Source organism: Malania oleifera, chromosome 1 (genome assembly GCF_029873635.1).
Source record: "Malania oleifera isolate guangnan ecotype guangnan chromosome 1, ASM2987363v1, whole genome shotgun sequence".
In the NCBI taxonomy this organism is placed as follows: Eukaryota; Viridiplantae; Streptophyta; class Magnoliopsida; order Santalales; family Ximeniaceae; genus Malania; species Malania oleifera.
The window spans coordinates 15,657,204-15,674,680 of NC_080417.1; the positions used below are offsets into that span (position 1 = coordinate 15,657,204).

Genomic DNA, 17,477 nt, shown 5'->3' on the forward strand with positions numbered 1-17,477 from the left:
AACGTGCTAAGGCAGAGGGAAACTATTTGTATGGGCGGGTAGATTTCCCTATTCTTGGGGCCTTCGCTGGTAAACCTTTGTATGAATTGTGTGAGTACGAGATTACATCACTATCTAGGGGCTTACTGAGTAAGGTGAGTGTTCTGGTATGCTTCAGTTGTGACCATTGAGTTACCTAAAGTATCAGAGCAGAGGAGTGCTACTTGTATGGGCGGATAATTACCCCTATCCTTGGGTAATCTCATGGGCAAAATGTCTTTCATGTGTTTGATTAGGAACAGGAAATGATTTCAGAAATTATGCTAATGATTTGCAAATGATGAATAATATGTTATATACAAACCTCATGTTAGCCACACGCTATTTTAATATATTGTTTCTTCCCTTAATGAGATGTGTCTCACCCGAATATGAACTTATCTTTTTCAGGACCTCCACGAGATCGAGCTTAGAGAGCTCGAAGTGTTTGTAATATTTTTTGGGATATAGAAAAGAAAGTGTATATACTTAGCTAATATTTTGGGTTGTATGCAAGTCATGTTTTATATTTTATGTTTTAAGTCTTCTGAGATATGGACGGTTGTGAAACATACTGGTGTTTTTGAATACAGAATGTTTTTGGAGATATGTGTGTATATGAGAATACAGGTGATGAATAGTTATTTTGGATTATGGATAGAAATAGTAAACTCTAGTATTATATTTGTGGAGATTATATTTATATTTTCTGCTGCGTACATGATGTTAGAATGTGGATTACTAGGTAAATGAATGGATTAGTAGCACTCCGGGCCCACGTAGGGGTTGGGGCGTTACAATATATGTATTTACTTGTAATATATTAGTTTAACTTACATTATTATGCCTATCAATCATTTCTAAAATTTCATAAAAAAATCCATGTTTTACTAATGATTTCCATTATTTTTTCAAATCGAAATCGAAATTGACATCGAAATTGAAATTTTTGTCGAAATTTTCGTACTTTTGGAGCTTTGAAATTTGAGTCAAAATTGAAATTTAAGATCTTGGGTAAAAGCACGAAAAAACAGATGAGATATTTTTATATGACACATAATTGGACAATGAATGTTGGGTCCAAGACCTCACACTCTTCTGGACAGCAATGGGAAGTTCAGAATCATTGAACTCGGGATTGGAACCAGACTCGAGTTCAGAACTAGAGGACTCAGAACTTGAGGATGAAATGGACTGAACATGAGGTAAAGGCTCGATGAGGGCATTACCTGGAGGGTTTACGGATTCCAGACAGCGTAAAGGATTGGAAGACCCTTTCTTTCAAGTTGTCCTCTGCCGCAAGTAGAGAATGTCAAATGGTACCAACGCTATGGTGTTTTTTTTAGTTTCTCCTTTGTTAGTCATTATGGATCATGAACATCATGAGATGGCATTGTAGGAAGACTTGCCTTTTTAGTATATAAAAAACCCGACTCACTTTCTCGTAGTATAATAAAGCTTGGGTTTTTAGGTTGAATAATCAAAGTTGGAGAAGGATCATTTTGTGAGTCTTCAGTTTGGAAAAAATCATGAAACACAACCGAATCTTTGTTTTGGTCCCCCCTCCCCCCCCCCCCCCCCCCCCTCTCTCTCTCTGAAGATGAGGTGTAAAATAGGGATGTAATTCAAAGAATGTAACATCCATGGTAACAAACATTTTTTTGGAAATGGATTCAAAACATTTATACCCCTTTTGAGTGGGAGCATAACCAACAAACACACATTTTGTGGCTTGGGGTTCAAGTTTTCCTCGATTATGACTATGAATATGAACAAAAGTGGTACAACCAAATATCTTTAGTGGTAAAGAAGAAGAAAGCCGATTTGTTGGATAAAACTTATGAAAAACATCAAAGGGTGTTTCAAAGCTTTAAACCTTATTAGACGTTCTATTTATGAGATATGTAGCAGTAAGAACGGCTTCACCCCAAAGATATTTAGGTACCTGATTGGTAAAAAACAATGTTCAAGTTACTTCCAATAAGTGTTTGTTTTTTTCTTTTAGCCAAACCATTTTGTTGCACATTGTCAACACAAATGCTTTGATGAACAATTCCTTTTCAAGAAAAATTGGCCCAAAATGTTTTTGAAATATTCTCGACCATTATCACTCTGCAATATTTGAATATTTTTTTGAAATTGTGTTTGTACCATGGTGTAAAAGTTTTTAAAAATTGTTTCCACTTGAGATTTTTCCTTCATCAAATAAACCCAACTTAATCTCGTGTGATCATCAATAAAGATCGCAAACCATTTTTTGCCAGAATACGTAGATGTTCTACATAGGCCCCAGATATCACTATGAATCACAGTAAAAGGTGTAGTTAATTTGTAGGGTTAGGTGGAAAAGGATGCACGATGATGTTTAGCAAACTGACAAACTTCACATTGAAAATAAGATGGACTTTTATTCCTAAATAAATTAGGAAATAAGTATTTTAAATATTGAAAACTAGGATGGCCTAACCTATAATGACATAACATGATATCATTATCTTTGAAAATAGAAACAGAATTTAAGTAAGTACTTTGACATTGTCTACTCGAGTTAGGTCCATCGTCAAAATAATAGTCCATCATTTTCCTTAGCACTGCCAATCATCCTCCTCGTGATCAATTCCGGAAACTCACAATAAGAAGAGTAGAAATTAACTTGACAATGATGATCAGAGGTAATTTTACTGATGGACAACAAATTGCAAGACAAATTGGGAACGTGGAGCACATCATGGAGAGTTAACAACAAAGCGAGTTTGATAGTTCCTATCGCGGCAATTACCGAGAGTGAACCATCGCAATTTTGACCTTTTTATTGCCTGCACACGGACTATAGGATGAGAACAATTTGGAGCAACCAGTCATATGATCAATTGCGCATTAATCAATAATCCAAGAATGAATAGAGTTAGGACTAACACCTAAAAACGCAGTAGCAAGAGAGTTACCACTCTGTACCAAAGAACAAGACGGAGTTAAGGACAATTCTGGAGAATGAAACAATTTGTACAGATGCCCTAATTGCTCCTTGGTAAAAGGGACTGCATCCGAGTAGGTAGAAGGCTCCTGAGTCTCTTCGGCAATGGCTTGGTAGGCGTGACTGTCACGTTTGGATTTTGGCTTCCAATTTGCTAGTTTACCATGAAGCTTCCAACACGTCTCCTTCGTATGCCACAATTTTTTGCAACGCTCACACCACGGTTTCTTACGCCCATCGTTGTCAGAATCAAAACCTCTTGATACAAGAGCACAACTCTCAGGTTCCAAGTTGAAACCAGGTTCCGTGTTGCATAGCATGATTTTTCTCCTTGACTCCTCACGTCTAACTTCAGAAAAACCTTCCCGAATAGAGGGCAATGGCTTCCTGCCGAGAATGCGGCCTCAGATCTCATCCAAACTCCGATTAAGGCCAGCTAAAAACATGTAAACCCTGTCATTTTCCTCTCTCTTCTTGTGGTTCTTCTTGTGGTGAGCGTGATCGTTTGAATTCTCCCAAACATCATCATTACACTGATCAAGTTCCTGCCATAACATTACCAATTTGTTAATAAGTAGTAACATTGCGATCATTCTGCTTGGATCTCCAGAGTCGAGTTTTCAACTCAAATATTTGAGAAGAATTCTCCAGGTCCAAATAAAGATCTTGAACAGCCTCCCAAACGTCCTTAGCAGCGGGAAGAAATAGGTGAGGTTTTCCAATGGCAGGTTCCATGGAATTGATGAGCCAAGCAATAATAAGAGAATTTTCGGACTACCATTTTTTCAGATTAGAGTCACCAGCAGCAATTTTTGATATTTCGCCGGTCAAATGCCCCATTTTGCCTCTGCCATCGATCGCCAATTTTACGGACTGAGCCCACTCAAGGTAGTTGTGCCCATTGAGTTTTGTAATCGTGAGATAAAGGGCTGAATTCTGGGAATAGTAATCAGCAGATACAGGCTTGGGATGAATAGTGGGATTGGGTGGAATGGTTTCGGAAGTACCGGAAGAGCCAATAGGATTTCTTTGGCCACCGGTCATCGACAACTTATACGACATCATCAAAAGAAAGAACAAAATTGAAAAAGAGCACAAGGTTCTGATACCATGAAGGTTTTTGGAGAAGAAAAATAACCATTCTTATTGAATTTAAAGAGACACGATTACAAGATAAATAAATAGTAGAGGAAGACCAACAAATTGGGAAGGCCACAAAATCAGCAAATCAAGTCACCACAAAATCAGCAAATTAAATCGGCAGATCTCTAGGCTAGAAAACGGGAAACAGAAACTACTAGAATCTGAAATAGTAATTTCAGATTTTATTTGAAAAAAATAGAATTTCCTAATTTATTCCCTAGAAATCTGACACAGTTAATATTTAACTGTGTTTTAGTCATATGTAGGGCATAAATACTTCAGAGGTCGGCATAGTCTTGGACACTTGTGCTTTCGGTCTCTCTCTCTCTCTCTCCCCTTCCCCTCCTCCTCCTTCTCTTTGCTTTGTTGCCAGTCTCTCTCTCCCTCTCCCTTCTTCTCCCCCCACCCCCCTGTCTTCTTGTTCTTGTTCTTCTTCCTCCTCCTTTCTTCTTCTTTCTTCTCCTTCTGCTTCTCTCTGTTCTGTTGCAACAGTCTCTCTCTCCTCCTCCCTTCTCCTTCTTCTTCTCTTCCTCTCTTCTATTTGCTTTGCCCCCTCAGCTCTCACTGTTTCTGTTTCTGTATCTGTCCAAGGTCGAGCTTCAAATCCCATGAGTTGCACTAGCAATGCGATTTTTTCCTTTTGGTTTAAGGGTGGGCTGACCCAGCTTTGACCCAGGCCGCGCCAGGTCAGCCAGTACACCCCTAGTCATTTCATTTTCAGCTCTCAGCTATTACTTGGACAGTTGGACTGTCCAGGTGATCAGTTCTGGCTGAACCTGTTCAGACCAGCCAGTCCGGATTTTAAAACCATGTAAATCACAAAACATATTAAACACACTAAAGCCATGGTGGATAAGAGTTTCCCTAATACCACTTGATGTATGGCGAATGCCAAAACACAAAATAATTGCAATTCAACTCCGGATAAATGGATAGATCGAATGAATTTTATAGGCTTACAATGCATTTTGAATCTCTGATAAGCACCAACCCAAGGATAAAAAAAAAATTATCTTTTTTCTCCTTTTTATGAGCAAGCCCTAAGGACAGAGTGAGTGACCAACAAAGGATTGACTTAAACCCCTAAAAACATATTCAAAGAAAAGCAGCAGCAACTAGCTGTATTATGACACAAATGATGGGATATGGACACCAATAAATAGTAATCATTATTTTTTGGTGTTCATGTCCTATCATTTCAGTCAAATAAGAAAATAATGAGCAAGGATTAAAATAACACTGACTAACATGGACAACTATATTGAAAGGAGATGGTTCTTGCATACTTTCCAAGTGCTGTCAACTTCAGGAAACATGCTTGCATCAGTTCGCCCACCACCTAATAAAAATATTTTTACAGTTCACATTATATCTGGAATAATGACAACATCTTAGTCTATAGGAAAAAATTCCATTTTCATGGAACTGCAGCAACTTAAAATAGATGTGAAAAAGGTATAAGCAAAACTAATACAAAATCAACCAAAAAAATGCACTATAATGTGTTTATATGAAAAATTAACCCCTCCCCCCACTTTCAATTCCAAAAATAATTAAATAGAAAAATAAATTTATCCTCCAAAAGAAGGGGAAAAGGAAATAAGTGAATGGGACACAATTTAGACATGCTTGTGAATGAAATCCCCAGTGCAGATTTCAAATCACATGTTTGTAGTAGATGAACAATCTAGAAAGGGTTTTAGGGGGAAAAATAAGGGTTTTTTTTTTTTTGGGGGGGGGGACTCATCATTATCATTCAAGGAAAACAAAAAACAAGCACAGAAGAGGTAGCTCAAAGACGCTCGTGTTGACAACTACCTGTCCAAAAAGGATTATGATTTTCACAGGGAGAGAGGTACAACTCCAGTCACCCTGAGACAAATGACTGAATGAACCAAGGAAAATCAAGGGCTGGAGAGAACATAGGGCTTCACTACTTAGATAATCATCAGAATGTAGATAGCCTATATTTCATCCATCCTTCAAACGATGGACATGGACACGTTCATTGCATACATCCAAATTTTTATTGTTACCCGCCACATGATAATTAATATCTTGATTCCAATCACTAGGAAGGTGTAATTCAGGGATCCTTGATGCATCATGGTGAAAAAAGGTTGTGGTACTAATGTTCTTTTATAAAAATTTCTCACTCATCAAGGGCAAATGTGATAGGAAATAATTGTTAATTATAGCATCATAACAGAACTAGATATAAAAAGAAGTTCACAGTCCTGCAAGATGCACAGTTATAACAGATCTGTCTACATCATATTCAGAATGGGAACGTTTAATATCTATTCCCTGCTAAGTCAATCAAACAGCAATAATTATGAAGGACCAAGTTATACACAATGCTCTATACAACATTAAACGGCAACACCGAATTTAGAATTACAATTTGAGTTTACCTGAGATGGAATCCAGAGCTAACAAGTCATAATCTGAAACAAGACCAACCTGCAAAAAAAAAAAAAAATCTCTGAATAGTTTTCTTACTTTTTTTTTTTTTTTTTTTGGGTGATAGCAAAAGAAATGTATTAAGATAGAAGAAAAACAAATTACAGACTAAGAGAGAACAAGAGGTCCTTACCAAAATTAAAAATCAAACTAACAAACAAAAAACAAAGAAGAAACATAACGAATAACTAAATGAGGAAACCCCTTTTTAAACCCTTCCCGTCATAGATAATTGAACTTCCAAGTTTGCTAGCTCATGCTGATCTTTTTGAACCTAATTCTTACCCACTTCAGATCGAACTTCTTGTCCCCTGGGATCAGACAGCCACAAGCCTGTCTTGTCCATAAGTTGTTGAGCTTCAGGATCCTTCCCATTAATCTGCGCCAAGGAATAGGTAGAATAGGCAAATGTCATCCCTACTATGATTACTCGCTGCTCTTTACCAAACCAGCATCCTCAAAAATAGGAACACCCTCTAAACCTTCAAGTGGAGCTTCTGGCACAGAGAAATATCACTAACTAAATCAAGAGAATCTAAAACATGCTCGTTTTGATCATGAAACTCATGTACTAAAATGTCATCATAAGAAAATTCACAATAAAAATAGTCCCATTATCAGACTCATCACTCCATTTTTTTCGCCTTTAGATTATCTTCCTCGTTAATATTCTCATCTGCTTCCACCTCAGAAAATTTGAAGTTTCCTCAATGCTAAACCACCATCAGTATTTTAAAATTTCCCATCCGCACATCATAATAAGTTCAAGTATCATCAAAAGAACTCCCTGATGAGTATAAACTTTAGTAGACTCAGACATATCAATTTTCTTTCTAGCATCCAGAGACTTATACAGCACCATTATTAACCACAACATAATTCCCTCATCTCCTCCATATCAACATTTGTTCTTTTAACATCTAATACGCTTGTTTGGTCCTCACATAAGTTCCTAGAACCACCAACCACCGAAAGATGGTTTTTGGGCCCTTCCACAGCTCAATTTTCCCTCTTCATATTGTAGCTCAGAATTGTTTACCAAAGCAGAAAGTAACCAGATCTGACAACCTGGAAGGTCACTGGTCTCTGAACGATTGCTGGCTCTAACTCCACTTGAAAGTTGAAACCCCCCAAATGAGTTAGAATATTTCTTTTCAGAGAGAGATCTGCCTTCTGAGAAGTAGAAGAAACTGAACCACAAAAGCTCCTCTTCCCCCACTGGCGCAGCAGCCCTTTTGGCAAGAGAGATGACCCTCTATTCCCAAATCTAATGTCTGGGCCTGTCATTGTCAGATTACCACTTTACCTGCCTAAGCTGTTAGTTTGTCCACCAAAATTGTATAAGCCTTAACACTCTTCCGTACTATTTGTACGAGTGTGGGAAGTGTGACAGGCCTCAAAAACTCTGCTGAACTATTTCCTCATTTAAAATAGGGGCTTCAGTAAAAGATTTTAACAGTTGGCCCAAATTGAAATTAAAAGATAAAATACCTAGCCCACCTTAAAACTCAAACCAAGGCCATCCACGCCATCGTCTTCCAATGATTATGCTCCTGGAAACCCTAGCCACCACCGCTCAGGCGACCTGATTCTTCCCCTGGCCAACAACATATTACCACAGTAAACACAAAATCCACATTTTTTTGTAACTGGTGGCTGAACAACACCTTTTACCAACTTGTTCAATGGAGATCTCTTCTTCTCCTCGGATAAAACACCAAACATCTGAGCACAAACCCTGCCTTTCATTGGACCAACAGTTGACTTCAATACCACAACATCTATGAATAGTCAATTAAAATGTTGGAGTTACCTAAATTAATTGATGCTCTGCTAACTCCATATCAGGTTAACTAAAAAATACAGAATTCGACTACTCACGAACTAATCAAACAATGTAACTTTACTATAATAAGGGGTTTGAAAATCTACAGAATAGAAACAACTTTATCTTCTCAAATGCCTAAATTGCTTGATCAAAAGAAAATAAGACTAGAGATTTGTGTTTTGATTCCACTTTGATATTCCCTAACTTTTTTTCTACTTACAATCTAAGTGGAATTTACTTGAGTCGATATATTTCTTAGTTTTTTGTAGACTTGCACTTCTACACTAACTGAAACTTAAACTGCTATCAATGACTACAAACTTACTCAAATTAATTAGTGTTAGAAGGAAATATGTTATTTTGGTAATTAGGTTGTGTGGGTTGGGGTATTTTGTACTTAAATATTTTTAATCTTATTAATAAATACGAGGCAGACCTCGAGCTGTACGTAAGAGCTCCAGGAAAATTTGCTGATTGTTTGTTTTCTCTTTCTTCTCTTCTTTGCTTCATCTTTAACCATGAGTTCTTTATTTTCTCTTTGGTTCTTGAATTTATTTCAGATTTACAACATGGTATCAGAGAGGTTTTTCTGAACGTGATTAATCTTGATCTAGCACAGCCCTCTCTTCCTCTCCTTTCTCTTTTTCTTTCCCTCGTCAACCCTTAAAGTAGGTTTTTTTTCCTGGTTCGGGAGTCGTTTAGGAGTTTTTCTCTCCTTCTCCCCTCATCTGTGAGCCACTCTTGTGAGTTTTGCATGGCTCGTGGTACTTCGCTCATGTAAAGACAGCACCCTCCTGTTTCGCTCTGATGTTTTCTCTCAGTGCTGGTCCAGTGATAATCTAGCTGCTGTTTCATGTCTGCCTATGCTTCTAGCTGCTGCCAGGTTGGTTTTGGAGTGTCCACACTGCTGTTGTAAGTATCTGGGGTGCTATGTTGTGGTCGGCCCTGTTCTTTGTGGTCAAAAGTGTGGTCTTCTCTGCTGTGTGTGCTCAAAGCCCGGTTTGACAGGATTAGTGAGAGACTATTTATGCCTATGACTCCTCACAGGATATTGTAACTTCGGTTTTGTGGTCATAGCTTCCTGCTCAAATTCCGGAACTTCTAAGATTTGGGCTGCTATTCTGTGCCTGTATGTGCTATCCTACTGTGTGCTGATTGTAGTGTTTAAGAGCTGTTTTTTTTTGGCCTCTACCGAGAGAGCTTCAGCTGGTACTGTTAATGTACAGATCACAGCCATCAAACTGGCTGGATCCTCCAACTACCTGTTATGGTCTCAGGAAGGTGAACTGAAAGTCCAAGTATTTGCTGCATTCTCCTCCATCTCCAGACTCCAAGGATTATGAAGATTGTATGAAAGACAATGACATATTGCTGATGTGGCTGTGGAATAGCATGGAGCCAAGAATTGCTGCAAACGTGATGTTTCATAGAACAGCCAAGGCCATATGGGATTATCTTTGTGAAAGCTTTTCACAAGATACAAATCAAACTCGTGTTTTTTACCTATATGAGAAGTTCTTCAAATATGACCAGGAAGGTAGGTCCATGAGTACTATAGCACTTTCAAGGGTATATGGGAGGAACTCAACATCTATCAACCAGTTAGCTTTAACATTGAGATGATTAAGAAGCAAAGGGCAGAGTTTTTGGCAACCAAATTTTTGTACGGATTGAGTCCTAAAGCTTCAACCAATTCATGATCAGATTCTTGCTAGCGAATCCATACCATCTGTGAATGAAGCATATGCTAGAATCCAATGCATCACCATAGATGGCTCTCAAGCTTCTTTTCATGATAGTTCAGCCATGGTTAGCACTACCTCCAAACATGGTAAGGGAAGTGTTGGGGGACGAGGACAGGGTTTGGAAAGTAGTCGTGACAAGGAGTTCATCGTGGCAATTCCCGCATTTGCACACATTGTGGTAAGGTTAACAACACTGTGGATCATTGTTGGGATTGTTTCAAACCACTTATGCATAAGTGCTTTTTAGAAAAAGTACTGAATTTAATAAGCATTGAACTAGAAAAGTGCTGAAGGTTATATGTGATGTTTGGTTATGTTTAAAATAATTCGTATTTGGATGCTAACTTTTATTATAGGGTACTATATGATTATTTTTAAACATATTTTAAATTAAAAATATTAATATTTTTTATTTAACAATTTCATAAATAATTATTTTAAGTATTTTTAAATAAAATTTAAATATTTACTATTTTTAAAAATAATATAAGATTATTATTTTTAATTAATAATAATATTTTTATAAATGTGTATTCAGAATATATTACTATCAAATTAAATTATGATAAAAATAAAAAAATTAATTAAATTTAAAATTTTAATTTATTTAATGTTAATTAAAAATTAATAAATAGTTCTTGTTCAATCTAGAATTGAATTATAATGACTAATATATATTTTAAATAAAAATATTAATATTTTCACATTTAAAATTTTGAATGACAAGTATATGAATTTATCATTTAAATTTTCTATTAATTAAAATAATATAATATTATTTATTAATTAACAATAATTTTGTTATTAATGTATATTTATAACATATGATTATCACATTAATTCATGTTAAAAATAGTATTAACTAAATTAAAATTTTAAAGTTTATTTAATGTTAATTTAAATTTATAGTTGGTTTTTTAATTCATTCTAGAATTTAATTATATTTTATTAATAATTAATGGGCTATAATGTATAATAAAATAATATATAATTAATTAATTTTTAATTAACAATTGTGGTAACTATTATTTTTAATTAATATTTAAATATTTTTAATAAGTAAAAAAAGCATAATATTATTTTTTTTATTAACAATAATCTTGTTCTTAATTTATATTTATAACATATGATTATCATATTAATTTATGTTAAAATAATATTACCAATGAAATTCGTATTTTTAATTTTTAATATTAATTTAAATTAATAGATAGTTCTTCTTCTTCATTGTAGAATTGAGCTATGTTTCATTAATAATTAATATTATAAAATACATAATAAAATAATATGACTATCTTCTAATGTATTTTTTAAATTATAAAATAGCCACTAAATTTTCTTAAATTTACAAAATTAACCCCGTCCATGAATAGTCTCACTTATAAGTAGCCAAAAAACTATCTTAGATTGCTTCTCAAAATTCATTTAAATTTTTCTTAAAAGAGCAGTTCTAGAAAATCACTTTTTACAATAAATGTTTGCTGCAGTACAAGTCTAATGCCACTTTTTTTTTTTGTAAAAGTTCTTATTTCAAGTGATAAATGCTATAAGCACTTTTTTTAAAGTGCTCCCAAACGGGGGAGTCTCTTGCCAAGGGTAATCCCACCATTGTAACTTCAAGTGCACCTATACACTACACTAGGGAGTTGAGTACATCATCTACTAAGTTTCGACAGGAGAGTAATAACAATCTTGTCCACATGGCTCAACAACGTCAAACTCAATTTCTACATCTAATGCTACTGTGGCCCATTCAAGTACAGTTAGGGTTCTTGCCTCTTCATCTTCTTCACCTTGGCTTATTGATTTTGGCACGTCCTCCCATATGACAAGTTATCCTAATTTATTTGAGTCCTTAAAACCTACAACTTCACACTCTGAAGCTACTCTTGCTGATGGTACAGTTACACACTAGTTTCTAGTTGTGGCAATATTTTGTTGTTTCCTTCTATGCCTCTTCCCTCTATGTTATATGTGCCAAAGTTTCCCTTGAACCTTTTGCCCACCAGCCAAATAACTAAATCTCATAATTGTTTTGCGACACTCTTTTCTTCTAATTGTGTTATTCAGGATCTTTAGACAAAGAAGAGGATTGGTAGAGAGCTTGAGAAAGATGGCTTGTACTATTTTGATGGTGGTGGTAGTAGATCCAGTTCTTGCCATTCGGCTTCCTCAATTTCTACTCATGGCATTTCTCTTTATCAATGGCACACTCATTTGGGTCATCAATCTCTTCAAAAGTTGCAACAAGTTTTTCTAGCATTCAAGTTTGTTTCACATTTTGAATGTTCAACGTGTCAGTTGGGAAAGCAAGTTAGGACATATTTTCCATCTAGAACCGAGTCTCATAGTAAATCATTGTTTTCTCTAATTCATTCAGATAGTTGGGGTTCATGTAGAGTCAAAATTTTGACTCGTCATCAATATTTTGTGTCTTTTGTTGATGATTTTCCACCAGACATGGATCTATTTGTTAAAGGATAGGTTTGAATTTTTGAATGTATTCACTCAATTCTACCAAGAAATAGAAACTTAATTTGACATTGGTATTCGAATTTTCAATTTGATGATGCACTTGAATTTGTTCAAAATGAGCTTCAGTCTTTTTTCTTGTCCAAAGGAATTATTCATCAAACATTATATAAGCATACCCCTCAACAAAATGGAGTAGTTGAAAGAAAAAATAGGCCTTTACTTGACATTGCACGGTCTCCACTCCTTCATACACATGTTTCTAAAACATTTTGGACTGATGCTCTTTGAGCAGCCTGTTTTCTACTCAATAGGATGCCCTCCAATGTTCAAAGGACAAATTCCCATCACTATTGTTTACCTAGAAACATCCATGTTCTCTATTATGCCTCAGGTTTTTGAGTGCACATATTTTTTCCATGTTCCACATACTGGTTTGGACAAGTTCTCTCCTCATGCTATTAAATTTGTTGTTGTCGAGTACTTAAGAACCCAAAAGGGTTATAGATGTTATCATCCCCACACTCCTAGGAAATATGTTAGTGTAGATGTCACCTTTTTTTTTAGTGAACAACTTATTTCTCTAGTGCAGGATCCTCCTTGGATGAATCTATTTTCAGTCCATCAATGTTTTATGATCCCCCCGCCCCCCCCCTGTGTTGATCCTCTTGTTCCTACTATTATCCCTCTCCAGAAATTGACTGTTCCAGATCTAACTTTTAATGACTTAAAGAAACAATTGAAGGTTTATGGATGACAAAAAACAAACAGAGACATCACTACCACTGTGCAAGCACCTCCACTGCCCATCAGTTCAGAATTTTGGTTTTGGAGATCCATCACTATGTGACTTGGAGTTGCCCATTGCTCATAAAAAAGGTACTCAAACATGTGCTCAGGAGTCCTTAGTTGCTTATCCCATTGCCTATTATGTTTCAATTCTTCACCTTCCTATTGCCTTGTTTATTTCTTCTATTTCTATTCCTTCTTCACATGTTGAAGCCCTTACTAACCTGGGGTCAAAGCATGCAATGGACATAGAAATGGATGCCTTGACCACTTAAGGGACATAGGAATTGGTGGATCTTCCTCCTAGTAAGGAATTAGTTAGGAGTCATTGGGTCTACACCATCAAATACCTTCCTAATGGCATTATTGAACGACTTAAGACACAATTGGTTGTCAAGGGTATACCCAAATATATGGTATTGATTATTTCGATACCTCTCAGGTTGCACGACTAAATTCTATTCATGTATTGATCTCAACAGCAGTTAATTTTGATTGGGCTTTAAACTAATTGGATGTGAAAAAATGCATTTTTATATGGAAATTTGTTAGGAAGAGGTAGACTTGGAGGAACCTTCAGGGTATGTTGCTTAAGGAGAGGAAGGCCATTTATGGTCTTAAGTAGTCTCCTCAAGCCTAGTTTGACAAGTTTAGTGTGGTGGTCTCTAAATTTGGCTTTATTCAGTTCTACTCTAATAATTCAGTTTGTCCAAAAAGAAGGCAAGAGTGGTAGTGTGGTACTTCTTGTGGTTTATGTTGATGACATCATCATTACTAGTAATGATCAAAGTGAGATTGCAGGTGTTAAGTGGTGGCTTCAAACTAAATTTCAAATCAAAGACTTGGTACTCTACATTACTTTCTTGCCATTGAGATTGTATGGTGTAAGAAAGGGTTGAATCTATTCCAGAGAAAATATATCTTGGACTAGCTAAGTGAGACTAGTTTGTTGGGAGCTAAATAAATCAATACTCTTGTGGATCCTACATGAAGTTGTCTAGGGATGTCAATTGAGATTTGAAGACAAAAATCAATATAGACAATTGGTCGGTAAGTTGATCTACTTGACTAACACCATGGTTTTAAATAACTGCGGCGACTGTTATGTAATTTGGGTTCCTAATATCGTTACACACTGCAAAATCAGCAGGAAGAAAAAACACGGCTGTAGCGGTCACTACGAACAGCGACCATTACATAAAGGAAGCTACAGCCATTATGTAACTGCTACAAGATTGTTACACCAAAAAATTTCATTTTATTTTTGCTTCTTCATCTCACTTTCGTTTTCCACTTTCATAAATCATTCTCAATATACTATATGGCAATAGGGAAAAAGGTTATAATGAGGATGATGATACAAAATTTACTATTTTTCTAAATACTCACAAGAGATACATAAATTAACAATTTGAAAATACTAACTTATAAGGAAAATATTTTACTTTTATAATATTAGCAATTTGATATTTATGTTCTATATTTTTCAACTTCAACTTTCTTTTCTTTTCTAGTTATTGTATATTTGTATTGCTCGTATGTCTTATGTGTCGAATAGATTAATGGAGTGTATAAAGTATTTTTTTTTATTAATTAATTTCACATATAAGAATTTATCACCCATAAGAAAAATGAGAAAGTATAAATACACGCACATGTAATTTTTTCTGTCAATGGTGGTTTGAAACAAATTTAAATTTCTTGCCCTTGCCAAACAACTTACTTAGTTGAACTAAAGGATCCAAAATACACTAAACTCTAAGAAGGGTAAAAGCCTAAAACATGCAAATACACTAATATGCACAAGGTTGTGTGCGCTTGAAAAAAAAATTCACGAACGTTACACCTGCTTCTCATTATGTAACATTCGTTACTCCCGCTTTCTATTACACCCATTACCATTATGTTACACTACCCGCTACCGTGATTTAAAACCATGACTAACACTACACCTAACATATAATTTGCAATGGGAGTAACTTTTGGAAAATTAGGAAGATATTCGGCAGTAATTAGGAAGATATTCGGTAGTAATTAGGCAAGATTGTATGGCTGTAAATTAGGGAGTAATTAGTCAATGATTATAAATTAGGAATGTATTTTATTAGGCAAACTAATTAGTGATTATTTTCTTAGTTTAGAACACTTGTAATTTCTATAAGTAGGAATTAGTGTAAGTTTGAATTATTACTCAATGAATGAGAAAATCATTCCCCAACTATTCTCTCAGTCTTTCATGGTATCAGAGCTAGCAATTACTTGCTGATTTCTTCTTTTCCATTCCTCCCTCTTCTGTTTTCCTCTTCTACTTCCTGTTTTCTGTCTTGGCTATAGCACCATGTCTGAGGATTCAAGTGAGTCCTTTGTTGTCCTACCATCCTTCTCTACTGCAAACCTGTCAAAAGGTAATGGAACCAACTTCGAGTCCCACTCTGTTCAAATTACCACTATCCTCTTGAATGGTGATAATTTTTTACGATGGCCTCAATCGGTTCGCATGTACATTTGGGGTCATGGGAAGATGGGCTATTTGCGATGCCTCAATCGGTTCACATGCACATTCAGGGGCATGGGAAGATGGGCTATTTGACTGGTGGAAAAAAAGCCCCTGCAAAAGCTGATCCGGCTTTTGCGACTTGGGATGCTGAAAATTCCATAGTCATGACATGGCATGTGAATTCCATGGTCATGACATGGCTTGTGAATTCCATGGAAGAGGATATTAGCTCTAACTATATGTGCTATCCAACGGCACAAGAGCTTTGAGAGAATGTGAACCAGATGTTTTCGAATTTGGGTAATCAATCTCAAATTTTTTAGTTGACTCCCAAACTTGGTGAGATGCGTCAGGGAGAGGACAGTGTCACCAAGTATTTCAACTCTCCGAAACGTGTATGGCAAGATCTCGATCTATTCAATACCTATGAATGGAAATCTGTGGGAGATAGCCATCATCACAAGAAAATTGTGGATCTTTAAATTTCTTGCTGGTCTCAGCATTGAATTTGATGAAGTAAGGGGGAGAATCATTGGAAGACGGCCCCTTCCTTCAATTGGTGACATCTTCTCGAAGGTAAGGAGAGAGGAGAGTCAAAGGAATGTGATGCTAGGCAAGAAAGGACCTCGCGTTGCTGTTGAAAGCTCTGCCTTAGTGGCTGCCGATGCAAATTCCAATAAAGCCATCACTTACCAGCACAGGAATGATGACAAACCACGGGTTTGGTATGATTATTGCAACAAACCACACCACACCCGGGAGTGCTGGAAAATTCATGGCAAACCAACAAATTGGAAGAGCAGCAAGCCTGGTGACAGATCTGGCCAAGCTTTCCCTACTGCCAATGAAGCCGAGGTCAGCACCTTTACTAAAGAGTAGTTGGAGCATCTTCTTACACTGCTGAAGTCTAATTCATCATCCGGTATTCCTAGTGTTTCTGTGGCTCAAACAGGTAATGAAACTAATGCTCTATCATGTTGTCTAAATTCATCCGCTCCTTGGATCATTGATTCAGGAGCCTCTAATCATATGACTAGTTCTTCGCATTTATTTGAATCTTATTTCCCATGTCCCAAAAAGGAAAAGGTAAGAATTGCAGACGGTAGTTTTTCATCTATTGCAGGTAAATACTTAATAAAAATCTCGGACAGAATAGATCTTAAATCTATTCTTCATGTTCCTAAAATTGCCTGCAATCTCTTGTCCGTAAGCAAATTATCCAAAGATTCTAATTGTTGTATTATCTTCTTTGAATCTATTTGTACTTTTCAGGACCTGAGCTTGGGGAGGATGATTGGCAGCGCTAGGATGATAATGGTCTTTACTATTTTGATGATAATCTATGTAGTAATAAAAAAGCTCAAGGCTTTAGTAGTATCAATTCTATCTCTGTTCGTGACCAAATAATGGTTTGGCATTGCAAATTAGGTCATCCTAGTTTTTCCTATCTAAAACATTTGTTTCCATCATTTTTTAAGAATATAGACCCTGCATCTTTACAATGTGAAAGTTGTTCTTTGTCCAAAAGTCATCGTGCAACTTATCTTC

General features: G+C 36.0%; 1 protein-coding gene across 1 annotated transcript in view; it reads right to left on the bottom strand.

Annotated features, from left to right (window-relative positions):
• The window catches only part of LOC131156243 (CBS domain-containing protein CBSX1, chloroplastic), a 99,784-nt gene that overhangs the window by 46,961 nt on the left and 35,346 nt on the right, over positions 1 to 17,477 (bottom strand). Inside the window, exons 4-5 of the mRNA XM_058109775.1 lie at positions 6,550 to 6,598; positions 5,422 to 5,474 (exon numbers count right to left, since the gene is read on the bottom strand). Of these exons, the coding sequence (XP_057965758.1) occupies positions 5,422 to 5,474; positions 6,550 to 6,598 (102 nt within the window). The remainder of the gene's footprint in view (positions 1 to 5,421; positions 5,475 to 6,549; positions 6,599 to 17,477) is intronic.